Genomic DNA, 13,973 nt, shown 5'->3' on the forward strand with positions numbered 1-13,973 from the left:
GTAGGTGAAGAACGCATTAATAAATAAAACTTGTATGAAAGATACTGGTTATAAACATTATTCCAAGGAAAATAGACTCTCAAATTATAATGGCTTACAAGACTTTTAAATATACTAACGGCTTCCTCTAGTTTGAAGATTGAAGCGCAGTATGTATTAATCTAACTATTATGTTAAATATAAATTCTGTACGCACACAATTTCTAAAATAAGTAAATAAAACCTTACTTACTTCCTGTTCTATCAAATGTCTAAACACAAGGAAGGCTCTCATAAGAAAATCTTTTAAAGGCTTTCTGTCGTGAGGGTGTGGAGCTAAGTGACTCCACAGACGCTGATAGTGAGCTGGTTTTAGAAGTTCCATTACTCCTAGTAGACCAGCTACCATTGAACCCTGGAATTATCGTTGAATTATAATATGTATTATTAAACAGTTACATTTCTACATAAATAATGATTACTTTGATTAGTATGTTTTGTAAATAAAGTAATTCTATTTGAAATCTTTGACTATTACATTATATTAGAGCAGGATTCGACCCTACCATTGCTTAAAACTTTAGTCCCAGTAAACGTAAAAAATTAGCTATCAGTAGCCTGATTATAGTTACATTAATATATGTGTCTCACCAGGACTGGCGAATTTCCGCCAATCAGATGCAATACCGTCTCGACCAGTACGTCCAGGGTATTTAAGCAGAGCACGTCTACATCCGGGTCCAGTTCGTCCTCGTCCACGGGCGCATCAGGATCTTCCTTCTTCCACAACAACGTGACTAACTCTCCCAGCATATCCGCACACTGAGTTAATTCGTCCCTACGAGCGAGATGCACTCGGAGGTGATGACACGCCGTTGTCAAAACAATGTTTCGAGCCTCTGAGAACGAAAAACTATTACATAACACTGAGAAACTTACATAATATAATAACTAATTATGACTAACCAGGATCCTGTCCCAGAGGTCCTCTCAGTATCTCTTGAGCTGCTGCAAGTCTAGCCTTGGCCAAAGCTGGTGGTGCATTCGCTGCAGGTGCATCCAACATCGCTGCGGTTATACGTCCGGCCTCCACTGGGCCCAGGGCTGACGCTACTTCCTTGGCCACGCTAGCCCATGACGTCATCAGTGCGATCTAGATTTTAAACAATGTGTATAAAATGATTTATAATACAAATGAATACCTTATAAATAATATAATACCCAAATGAAATTAATAATTTTATCGCAGCTGTGACTTCCTCCCTTTTATTCGTTTTATATTTATTTACACATATTCTCGTCACATTACCTCTGCATTTCTAATTGTGAGCATTAACTTTCTATTTATTTTTAAATTTAAGAAGCCCTTTTTTTTTCATATCATTTTTAATGTTAAAAATCGATCTCATAAATATTTTATACAAATATTTGAATATTATTCTGATATATATAAAAAATATTTTATTTTCATTTCTGGCAAATTGTGATATCAAATTTTATATGAAAATAGAATAGAATACCTGTGCGGGCGCGAGATGCTCCCTATGCGGATGTTGAGCCAACGCTTTAAGCGCGTGCAGCGCTGCACGAACATCCCGTCTAAAGCTATCCTCGTATTGTCCGCCAGTGGCCCGAGCGAACAGACAGCGCGATCGGACCGCTAGACGGAACACAGCGCCCAGAGAACGGAGACACTTGCGTATTGGCTCCTGACCTTCAGCACCAGCCGCCCACTCAGCACAATGCTGGACCGATGATAGGAGACCCCTGGAAATTGATAATGAGTATTTAATATAATTATATCTCTATTTAAATTATTTAAGAAAAACACACTTTCTCGTAGGGAAAAAGTCATAATTACTTCTGTTTGATATAATAACAAACTTCTACATTTTAAGGCCTATCTCGGTCCTTGAGACAAACTGACGCAATTCACATTTCAGTTTGGAACATACAGAAATCAGGGAAATTTATTATCCTGCTATATTCGCGGCTGAAACATGTCATAACCTCTCATACAGATAAGAGTCACCGGTTATCATAAAAAATATATAATATTTTTTTTATTGCAAATGAGCAAACGGCCTACTGATGGAGGTAGTAACCGTCGTCCATGGACATCGGCAACATAGGTTTGCGTATGCGTTGCCACGCTTGATTGAGAAAGAGGGAGAGGAAAGGGTGGGAAACGGGAAAAGGCAACCGTCTCCCTCACTCATGGGATGAAACGCAGCCATGAAAGACTACTTCAAGCCGATCTTCTGTGGCAGGGTGGTACTTCCCCGGTCGAGCCAGCCCATGTTCTAGTGACCACATTGACCACCGCTAGGCTCTACCACCTCTAAATGTTGATAAAAAAAAATACGCCTTTTTATAGTCCAAGCTCGTTTCGACATAAGCAGTTAACATTAAATTGGATATTTTTTATCAATAACTCTTTAAAAATAGTTGACTGAACCGAATCCGAAAGATTGATCAAATAAAATTTCTTCAAGACTGGTCGCGACTGGACTTAATTCCACCTGAACCTAACTGTGATGGATAGTATGTATGCCAGTTGCCTTTCATTTAATAACATTTAGCAAACCTTGCAGTGTGAAACCAGCCTAAAAGGATAAAACCCAGCTTCCACTATTATATAATAAATAATTGTTGCTAATATAATATGAAACTAACCGACACAGATGTCGATGATAAATAAAAATTTATTTTAATTTTAAAAGCTTTTAAATAATATTAGTTAATTCCATAACAATATATGTATAGCATACTTATAGACCAAGGCAGCTGAGAAGTGTTCTTCTATATAAACGTCGAGGACAGGCCTAAAGTGTTGGAAGCGACTCTCGTCCAGGAGACTGCAGATAGAAACCAGAACCAGGAACACAGTTCCTGAGTGTGGTGTACTGAAAATATTAAAATAAAATATTATTTTACTTGATTTAAAATTAAGTATATATAATATGTGTATATTGATTAATTATTTTCTATTACTTGAATATATAACAAGATACATTACTTGTTTAACTGAAAAAAATATACAAAACTTTTCGTTCAGATTTTTGAAATTTATTTAAAACTATCCTTTTTCGCGATTTTGTTCGTATGGACTTCAGAATTTAGTTCAAAAGAAAAAAAAAAGAAGACATAGAATTAATATGAAGAGTGCCATTATCGTCTGTGTAAGGGGACTACACGAAATGGATTACACGGGATTTTAATTTATACCCTATGCGACATATGAGCTACATTAGCGTTAACATTACAATGTTTCCAGTACTTTTTTGAAATATTAACATCCACTCGTACTAAGATTCACGTTTATAGCGTATGTATGACACAACGTACCTGTTACCATCCTCAGTAGAGAACAGAGCGAAGAGCGCGTCTAATACATCTCTAAGGAACTTGATGAGTTCTTCGCAACTCAGCCCGTCGCCGAGGCGCAACACACGTAGTAAGGTCTCCTGGACCTTCTCAGGTCGAGCACGCCATTGTAATAAAGCTAGGAGATCCTCTGAAATTATAAGATAATAAATATAACATCTTTAACTGTCCACATAGAAAAGTAACAAAAAATAAAATAACTAATGCAAGAAAGACATTCATATAGTCTATATCCCGTGTATATTCACAGTATGTATATAGGTATAATCGTAAATTCTCAGCAGTCTTTATCACGACAACATTGATTTTTCGCTTTACAATTTCTCTTACGTATCATTTTGGAGACATTTAAATCTTTTTACAAAATCAGATAAGAAATCTGGTAACATAACACTTTTTTATCATCAACAATTCTTTCTTAACCATGACGGATGACACGAATATGTGAAAACAATAAATAAATATTATAAGTAATTGAAATAAAACTCACATTTATTTGCTGCAAAGTAACCTCACTAGATCTCATCTCATAGATCGATTAGATCTCATCTCATAGATAAGTAATTATTAAATTCTCATACATACCATTCTGTGTGAGTTTCGTGGAGCACAGCACAGTACTTATAATACAATTCTCCTTCGTACTCCGTTGGAATGTTGCCATTACTCCGTTTGTATTTGAACGAGTCGCGTCGCTCGCGCAGGACGGTAGTGAGAGGTAGCTTGCTGTCGCGAGTCTAAAGTATAGGTCATATTGTCACTTATTATTATATACTACATTTGATAACGAAAAAGATAATTGTGATTAAAAAAAATACATGGAAATTATTCAATATATAACTCTAATGACGTCTTCGATTACTAAATGTTATCTTCTTCTACTTTCTGGCAATTTATCCCAGCATTAGCCAGGGTCTGCCTTCCTGCTCAAACTCCTCCACTTTGCATGGTCTTTAGCAAAGTTATAACGAAATAAATTACACTTCAGAGGTCATTGTGACGCTATTGCTATAATATTTAAATTTTCATTGAAAACCATTCAGTAGTTATTGAATATAAATGACCTTACCATCAAACCATACATACAAAGAATAATTATCTGTTCTATTCACTTTATACTAAACGCCGTACAAGGTCGACGCTATAATATTAGCTAAAAATATTTTAATCCAATCCAATTCCTATACAAATAAGCAATATTTACATAAACTTCTTATAATCTTAAATAGAATTATAAAATAAAAATGAATAACTAAGACAAATAATACATTTGCCGCGCTAGTTAATATTATAGGAACAGTTGGTATGATGACGTCACAGCGGTTGCGTGCAACTGATGACGTCATGCTTATATCCCACGAGACTATACTGACTTGTTAGCGTCGTCGCACTTGTACACGTAGAGGTCGTGGGCGGCGTCTCTGAGGGTGGCGCCGCTCGGCTCCATCAGACGGGCGAACGAGAAACCAAACAGCTTACGCTCGCTTTTATCCCGTGCTGGTAATGGGGAATAAGTGCTAATATATGTATACCTGTACTGACTAGTGTGAAACATTGTCACTCAATATTTGTTCATCCAGAAACACTACTTTTTTTTACCCTTCAATTGTTGCAATGAATAAGATCAATTTAATATATCCATTTAATTGGGTCATAATATTTCTGAGTTTTAAAAGTACTTAAGAAGAGAGATATATTTTATAGAACTGTGACATTGTGTGACAAGCGGCGTGGGGGGGGGGTGTCAATAGTTTTGTGACGTCACATATTAAAATTTAAAATACTCAAATGGTAAGTTGGGATTTGAATGAAAATTTATACAATTTGAGAACTTGATCTTTATTTATTAACAAATTAGCATTCTCGCTATGAGATAATCTCTCGAACAACGTCATTTACCTCCTAGAGCGGCGTTGTGATGCAAGTGAGAAAATCAAATTCAAGAGAATTTAATTCATTAATTGTACAAGAACAATCATACATTACAAAATACGTGAGTACTGAAAAGAGTAATAAACGAAGTAACGCATTTAAATTATATTAGATATTACAATAGTATCAAACTGTAGTTATTTCTCACGAACTTATTACTTTAACCCGACCTTTCCTTGTACCTCAAATTATAATTGTATTAAATCCAAAGGCATTGATCCACCTAAATTTGCAATTTAAAAAGTTTTTTATATGTATGTATTAGTATTATATATATATGATGTAAGTTTCAGTAAACATAATATATGTGTCACTACATTTTGTAGTAAGTGTTGGTATATGTATAAGCATCAGTTACTTACTGGAACAGTGTCTGAACTCGATCCTGACGTGCGCGTGTGTGAATGTATCCAATGGTACAGTGAGACGCAGCTGTTCGCCCCAGGCTGGGCTGTTGTTGTGGTACAACACTAGTGACTCGTACCAAGTGCTGCCCGTACCGCTGGCGCCCCACACACAATCCTGACGACATATGAATTAATATTTGACATACAAATTACTATTATTTACGTAAAGTGATATCTTTGCATATATTTAAGTAAAAATTATGAGACGTAAGAGAAGGTATATATAATTATATTTGTTAACTTAACGAATATATGATAAGCGTGTGAAAAGTAATGCAAACGTGATTTTTCGTTACATTTAATAAAGTATAACATCAAACTCACATTGATGACTTGTCCAGAACTATCGTACACACTGACTGTAGCGAGGACGTTCTTCGCCGTACTTTTACCCCCTCTCTCAAATTCTGCCCTCTCCAAGGTCAAGTAGAGGTCGTTTCGGACATCCCCCGGCATTATGACGTCGGGGAATCCCCTCTTTGCTGTCACAGTCGCCCCGGAGGCAACAGCTTCGGATATACTGCCGGTATTTGTTAAGAGACGTAGCGCTACTACGATGCCTGAAAATTTTAGATTTATAGTATAACTATATCATAATTCTATGACACGATGAATGTTTGTCCGTCCCATTTATAATACTAAAGAAAACAACAAGGAAATATTATAAGGAATGGATAACATTAATTTATTAACAGGTATGATATTCTTAAGCTATCATCTGGCAGTAATATTAGAATCTAAATGTTTTTTCAATATATATAAACACATACATATATTCTTTTTTTCAGTTTAGTTCTTTTCACATTAAAGAAGTACAACTAACAAAAAGTATTCAATTACAAAGTTAAATAATATTTATATTACTAATGATGCAATATAGAAATTAGTGAAGAAAAAATGTAACCAAGAAATAAATATGGATTCCAATACATCTGGATAGAATCAACTTTATTATTTGAATTACGAGACCAGAGACAAAACTTCTTAACATTCCATGAATTCACCGTGCGGGTGCCGGGTCCATGTCGTTGCAGGGAGTGGAGCTTCAACAGTGTCTGGGACTTGCGACCCAGGTGTAGTTTTAAGGTCCCTATCTAACGCGCGTTAAACGCTCACCTCAACCGTTCAAGCTCCTCTCCCTAACTATTATAATATTATAGCTCACCGTAATTTGGTTGTCCAGGCAAAATATTGCATTTATTTGTCTGTTTCCTTATCAACATCTCATGCAGCTGATGGAAATCTTTCTCTTCGCTTTGGTAAACCTGGGAATATGATCAACTTGTATTAAATCATTAAATTAAGATAAACAAACTGGTTTAATAAAACTACATACAATGCTAAAACTATTAGACTGAGACACTAAGAGACGGATAATACAGATTAACAGTTACTGATAGATGTTATAAATGAAATTAGTATATAAAATAAAAATAACAGCTAACAGTGTCCGTAACCACAATGACTGGATCCATAACAGAACATGTAAGTACGGCCATAAACTTTTCTCAGAAAGGATTAGAAACATAAATAATGCCATTGCAAAAGACAACATAAAGCTAGTACTCATGTTACATACATGTAAATAAAACACAAATGAGATATTGATTCAGATGAACTTAATAAATCTATAGAATATTCTAAAAGAAAATACCTGGAAAAGGAAAATAATCAATAGATTAATTATTGAAAAGTTTTTTGTAGTATACAGCGACTTGAAATAATCAAGATAGTTTCTAACAAGACCTCAACAAAACTTTGTAAGTAAATGCCGAGAACAATTCTGTCTACTATTAACAAAGTCTTTGAAAAAATAATCGATGATACCATTTAAATAATAACAGTATGAAAAAGAAACATGGCTTTCAATCACACAAAAAAAAGCAACACAATTGATTTAGACTTTAACTGATAAGGTATTTCAACAATTGTTTTTAAGGTTACATATATAAAGACCCATTGTCGACAATACTTTGGTTTATGTAAAAATTCGTATGAATTAGGTACGATTCTACCAATTTTTTGTATCTATATATACTTATGTTGTTTAAATAAGTAAATTAAAAAAAACTTGCAACACTGAAAGTATCGCCAGTATTGGTCCTAAACCATGCAATATGTTATTATAATTTTTGTTTTCAGTCTAAGTAAGATTTTATTCTTTTTGTCAATATATTATTAATATATTTGAAAGCAACAGTGCTATTTTAACGATGATATGATATATTTTTGACATTTTACTATAATTTACTTGACAGCATTTCGTCTACCTTAAAAGTGTACTCCTTTTCAATAGTATGTTGTTCGGTCTGTTTGAGGAACTCGGCTAGGTTGAGGACGCCCGCTCCTAAAGGTCTTCTGGCTACAGGGCCTCGTCTCTCTCCCGTTCCACCAGCCCCTGACCAGCGACCGACACGCACCACCCACGCCACCAGCCACAGCTCCCGAGAGAGATCCGTACTTGATAAATCCTGAAATACATCAACACACATGTTGAATATTTATGCGATGCATGTTTTCGGTTCGAAGTTCTTGTTTGGTAAAAATTGTTCAACATTAAGGTGAGTTGTCATGGATATGGAATGAGCTAAGACAATTTAGCATCAAAATCTGTCAAATCTTAGTTACGTTACATTCATATATACAATACAGTCCAAAGTTTGGAAACATTTGAATTTAATACAAAAAATTCTAAAAAGAAAAACACTTTATGCAAGTTTTTAATTATTATATATAAGGACTTTGCATGTAATAAGGATCAGAATTATTTATTTCTTATAAATTTTTCTTCATCGTGGGAAAAGTACCGGACCTATATATATGTTTTATGACCACAAAACTTGGTACATTGCCAAGTGTCGATTTCTGAAAATTGGTGCCTATTTCTTTTAAATAGATATAATTGTTTTGTGTGCAGTTCATTGTGATGAAGTAGTAACCATAGTAGTTGCTTAGTCAGTGTTTTATTAACAAAATATATACTCATATTAATACATCTTTAATATTAATATACTTATGTATATGGCATGTTGTGATCAATTACTCGAATATGGAAAGTAATTTATAGTACATTAGTTACTTCCTGTAATCTCGCTTCGTGCGTTTATAGAGACTATAGATTGAATTAAGTCTATTGTATTGGGACATAGTACTAACGAGTTTTCCATGTATGTATGTAAGTTTAAGAAAAATCCATACATCGTCTTCTAAATTCCTTATGATAAATATTTACAGCTATTTGAAATATTGAATATACTTACGGAGAAAAGGGTGCTATTAGCGTGGAGTCTGTCCACGTAGTTGGAGAAGCCGTCCCTCGCTATTCTAACCCTGAATCTTTCTGAGAGCGGTTGAGCTCGTCGAGCGTCGTGAAGACAAAGTAGAAGTTCCGCTTCATCACCTCCAGCGGTGTGACCAAAGTCCCTCATACTACACATGAGGTAGTAAGATTGACTGACCGGTGTTATATTTGTATTGTTCGTTAATGTGCCGGAATTGAAGCTGCTACCCGAGCCACCAGCTCTACGCAGTGTACCGCGAAACTGGAAAATTATTAACCGAAGTTTACTAAATATTTAAAAAAAAAATTATACAAGAAGATAATGTTTATAGGAATGGGACTTGGGACGGTTGATTCAACGTAAAAAACAAAATATACTATATGGAAAAACTAAATTTACAAATGAAAAAAATACTTAATTACTGAATCATACGTTAAATTATAATTTTCATAAAATATATAGAACCAATTTGAAGAGAGTTTTAACGAAATGAAAAAGTAATATGAAGATAATAATCAACTACATATTTTGTTAAACATATTATTATTTTGATACTGATATGGATAATTCGACAAAGTTATCCAATACAATAGAACTGAAGTAAGTAAAAGATCATGTATTAATATAGTTTGAGATAAGTAGTTACGTCCTCAAGGTAAAAGATAAGACGTAATATAAACTTTGATGCCCATATTAAGGAGTTAGAAAACTAATATCAATTTTGTGGACTTCAAAACTTGCATGTAATCTCGTAAAATTAAAGCAACAATAAATAAAAAATACATATTATTTACATTTGATTACACAAAAGCTCATTTAAAAACAACAATGTTATCCAATAGGAACATGCAATGAGTGCATAACAATGGCACATCAGCGTATTAAGAAAGACGATCTCATCACACTCGATACAAACGATCCATAAAGCGATGTCGGAGTGAAGTTACCACTTACGACCAATCAAATACATTTATGGGCTGTGTATCACGTTTAAAAATAAATCGAATATTCAATTCAAACTAATAATATATTTGATATTTAAAAATTTATATCGTACTCTAAAATCCCTAGAAATATGATTACGTGACTTTTTTTTACAATTTTTTAACATTAGTTAATAAACCTTTTATCGTTATATTAAAAATTTAAGTCATGTAAATATTAAAAACGCAACCAATACAAGCTCCTATTATGCTTTAATGAGGTACCCAATTGTTTTCACTCCTTACATTAAACATCTGTTTAAGATATCATATCGCTGGTGGGGGTGAAATTATTTTAAATAAATTTATGGTTTTAACTTTCGTGTAAATATGAAAATGTCGTACAAGTTAGAAAAATAAACCAACATTCAAAGAATGAAGATAATATAAGTTGTTGATATTTCAATAAACTAGGGACTGTTACACATAATTCCAAGTCTTGTGGAAACTACGCAGAAAATTATAAAGAATTTAACAGTAATGTAAGTATAAATTTATTGGTATAATACCTAAAAATGATGAAATAAAAATATATTTTGAAGATACGTATGAATAAAATTTGAACATTCTGTTGTTTGAAGTTATTTTATTAAACATATGTATAAATAGATAGTCCAGATCCAACTCGTAATTATAGTAGTTCGATCAAAATTATTGTGTGACTAATAAGAATTAATAATATCTATATTCTTAGGCATTACCAAAAATTGTACCGACAACCTACTATGTCTTGTACATTAATATAGGTACTTGAGTAAGTTATTTAAGATATTGCTTTATTTGAGTAATTTTTTTTGTAAGCCATTAAATTTATTTTTAAAGCCTAGAATGCAGTACCTCTTTTCTATTCACATCCTATTATTTCGTCTTTGTACCTACAATCTCATATTCCTAACGTAACACGTGTTCATTATCGAGGGTAGTCACACATAATTGGAAGGACAGTCGATCGTTTGTCATCTTGTAGTATGTATAATAGGAAATGATCTTACAGCTGCCGCCCGCTCAGCGCTGTCGGCATGAACTCTATACAATTCAACGAGGCTGGTATCCTCTGGGTCAACGGCTTCCGCACCGCGTCTTGGAACCAACTCCAGACCTAGCTTCCTGCAAGAGAAAATCAATGTTTAGTCGCATCTAATGTCTATTAGCCACAATCAACTTTCTTTCACCAATAACATGACTATAATATGAATATAATAAATTAAAAACTAAATAAAATCATTTATGTATACATCTTTCTCTTTCTTTCATAATTTAGAAAACTAACGGAGTGAATGTTATTCCCCGTAAAGATTCATCGAAAAGCCACAAGATTCGAAATAAATTTTGCATGTCAGGGTGGGAATCAAAATATGTTTTCCTTATAGCCATTTAGCCATTGGTTTTTACATAAGTCATGTAACCAAAATAATACCAAGAGCCAATAAAATTTAATTTAGAGAATTAACAAGGGAGATTATTAGAGAGAAAAACAATAAGAATATTATTCAAACACATACTTCAGCAGCGATTAGGTAAAAACCAATTTTAATACGTGAGACATGTACGACTAACGATTATTATGGATACAAAACGAATTATTAATAAACAGTATCAAGAAAAAACAAAATTCTTATCCAAAAATAGTTTAATTTTGAACACCCTCTATATAATATAACAATTGTTTAATCATTATTATTAACAAAGTTAGGTTTAACGCCAAATTAGATGATAGGATAATAATCGATCGCGTAGACGTCGTTTTAGAAAAAGCATTCAATCACCTCACGTAGCAACATGCGATCCGATGACGGATTTAAATAAAAAACTATACAAAGAAATGTCACCTTTATACCAATGATGCAACCGTCGAAATTGTCATGGCATAGAATATTTCGTAACGAACGTTTTATTCATCGTATTATCTAAATAAATACAACCTGTATATATGTAGATCGTTAACGTATCTGAGCGTTTCTTTTGCGGTTTAAGTTTCGTTTAAATATAATTATGAAGCCTCACGTTTCATAGACAAATTATGTGCATAATGTTTCCTTTGGTATCCGTATTTGCTATTGGATTCGGTTTTAACTTTTCTTGTATTCCTCGGTTTTTATGATGTTTTTATGATAACGTATAAAGCATCACAGCACTCAAATCCTCCTTCTATATCCCTAATGATATTGACAAATACAATAAACATTTTTTTCATAATAAGAAATATAATGACTAAGTTGTTCATAATTTCGTTCAATGCAGACGAAAGGTCGCCAAACCAGTTTCGTAAATAAAAAGAAGCTCACAGACTATCGCTAGAGACCTTAAACTTCCAAGTAAAGATATGACATCATAAATTATATGAGTTTAGGACGTAATCAAAATATCATTAATAATTCCAGAAAGATCTCTCGTGTTACATTTAAGTCTTTTATTATGGAACTTTTTTGAAATGGGCCGTTGGAATGTTTTAATTAATTTGTTATAAATAATGGCAGCATTATCTTCTAAGTTCACTGCATGTTTAAGAAATTAAAAAATAAAAAGTTTAATATAACGGTATTTTAAAATATATTTTGTTTATATGGATTCAGTTGATAACAGTTTACTTATTACTGATTTCATGATGAGTAAATAACGATACCTATTGACGCAGTTAACATAAAAACTTAACACGTCTTCTTTTACTGTTGGCAAAAATTAAAAAATACTTAGGACTGTTGTTATATTTTCAATGTTAAACTAAATAACGGGTTACTTGACAATTATATGGAACAACAAATTATTGAGGTCGTCAAATTTAGCGATATAAAAGAATATTACTCAGACAGCGGATTGCACTCTAAAGGATCTCTGCGACGATACTTAATACATCAATTGAATAATGAATTCTTTGACTGCTTGACAATTTATTTGTAAATGTTATCGATATAGAAATCTAGGTTTAAGAAGAGAACAAAATATTTCTTTGTTCCTATAAAAATAAAGTCGTGTTGCTTTATCGTTTACTAAAACTTCTTGTATGTTAACTTTGATGTAAATATGAACCTTGGGAGATTATCGAAATATTTATTTGATAAAAAATATACTCAAAGCACTTGGTGTTGTCTTTCTACTTACGTAGTATCAGTGCACTACGATCGATATCTAGTTTAAGTCATTGTAGGAAACAGTTTTGTTATATAATCGGCTATGCTCCAGATACAACAGACTCAGAAGCAGTTGCAAAGTCTGTCTTACATCACTTAAGATGAAACATTCAAATGTCTAGATAGCTAGCATGACAATCGAGAAACTGGTAAATCAAGTTTGATTAGTTTTTGGCACATTGAACTCGGCAGCATTATGGCTATTAATTTATATTTATTGTAACAAAAACTTAAAAGGATACGTGTAATATGATGACTTGGCCATATTTTTTGTATGATTTAATGTTTTCAAAATTATTGATACTATAAGTGGGTAGCATTTAAAAGATTAATAGTATTAAATAAATATAAAGATTATTATTCTCATTACGTAACTATCATCAAAGAAATTGTTGGATAAAAATTCTTTAAATCCATATAGTTTTTTCGTTACATCTGTTTCGAACACAAACTATATGATGTGTTATATAAGTTGGGAAATAAATAGACAGCAAACAGTATAATTAAACATGCTTTTTCTTAAAATTATAACGTTTACCAAAACCTAATAACGATTCATTAAAAAATTGCATCACTTTTACCATGACGGTCGGTTGGCGGAACCTTGAAATATTTGGACCATTAATAAAATACGTCCCAAGAACAGGTAAAGTTTGAACGCTCGGATGCCTGTCCAATGACGTTGAAGCTGGGGTCAGATCTCAGGTCCAGACGGAACAGTACATTATTATAAGACTGATCCTTAGCTATCTCAGGAATGCAACCTCTTTTCATGTATAGATATTTCATACTGCTCGTATTATAGTTGTAAAATATTTTCAATAATATTATATGCTAATAGTAAGTGATGAATATTTAATTGAAACTAATGCTACA

The 13,973-nt window shown here is 33.0% G+C and overlaps 1 protein-coding gene across 1 annotated transcript in view; it reads right to left on the reverse strand.

The window, feature by feature from the left end:
- The window catches only part of LOC116765639 (dedicator of cytokinesis protein 3), a 44,994-nt gene that overhangs the window by 12,849 nt on the left and 18,172 nt on the right, over positions 1-13,973 (reverse strand). The window contains exons 5-18 of the mRNA XM_032655194.2: positions 10,962-11,076; positions 8,966-9,247; positions 7,976-8,176; positions 6,871-6,970; positions 6,030-6,265; positions 5,661-5,820; positions 4,740-4,863; positions 3,952-4,103; positions 3,328-3,496; positions 2,751-2,885; positions 1,500-1,746; positions 946-1,132; positions 631-878; positions 233-394 (exon numbers count right to left, since the gene is read on the reverse strand). Coding sequence (XP_032511085.2) covers positions 233-394; positions 631-878; positions 946-1,132; positions 1,500-1,746; positions 2,751-2,885; positions 3,328-3,496; positions 3,952-4,103; positions 4,740-4,863; positions 5,661-5,820; positions 6,030-6,265; positions 6,871-6,970; positions 7,976-8,176; positions 8,966-9,247; positions 10,962-11,076 — 2,518 coding nt within the window. The remainder of the gene's footprint in view (positions 1-232; positions 395-630; positions 879-945; positions 1,133-1,499; positions 1,747-2,750; positions 2,886-3,327; positions 3,497-3,951; positions 4,104-4,739; positions 4,864-5,660; positions 5,821-6,029; positions 6,266-6,870; positions 6,971-7,975; positions 8,177-8,965; positions 9,248-10,961; positions 11,077-13,973) is intronic.

The sequence above is a fragment of the Danaus plexippus genome, chromosome 11 (assembly GCF_018135715.1).
Source record: "Danaus plexippus chromosome 11, MEX_DaPlex, whole genome shotgun sequence".
In the NCBI taxonomy this organism is placed as follows: Eukaryota; Metazoa; Arthropoda; class Insecta; order Lepidoptera; family Nymphalidae; genus Danaus; species Danaus plexippus.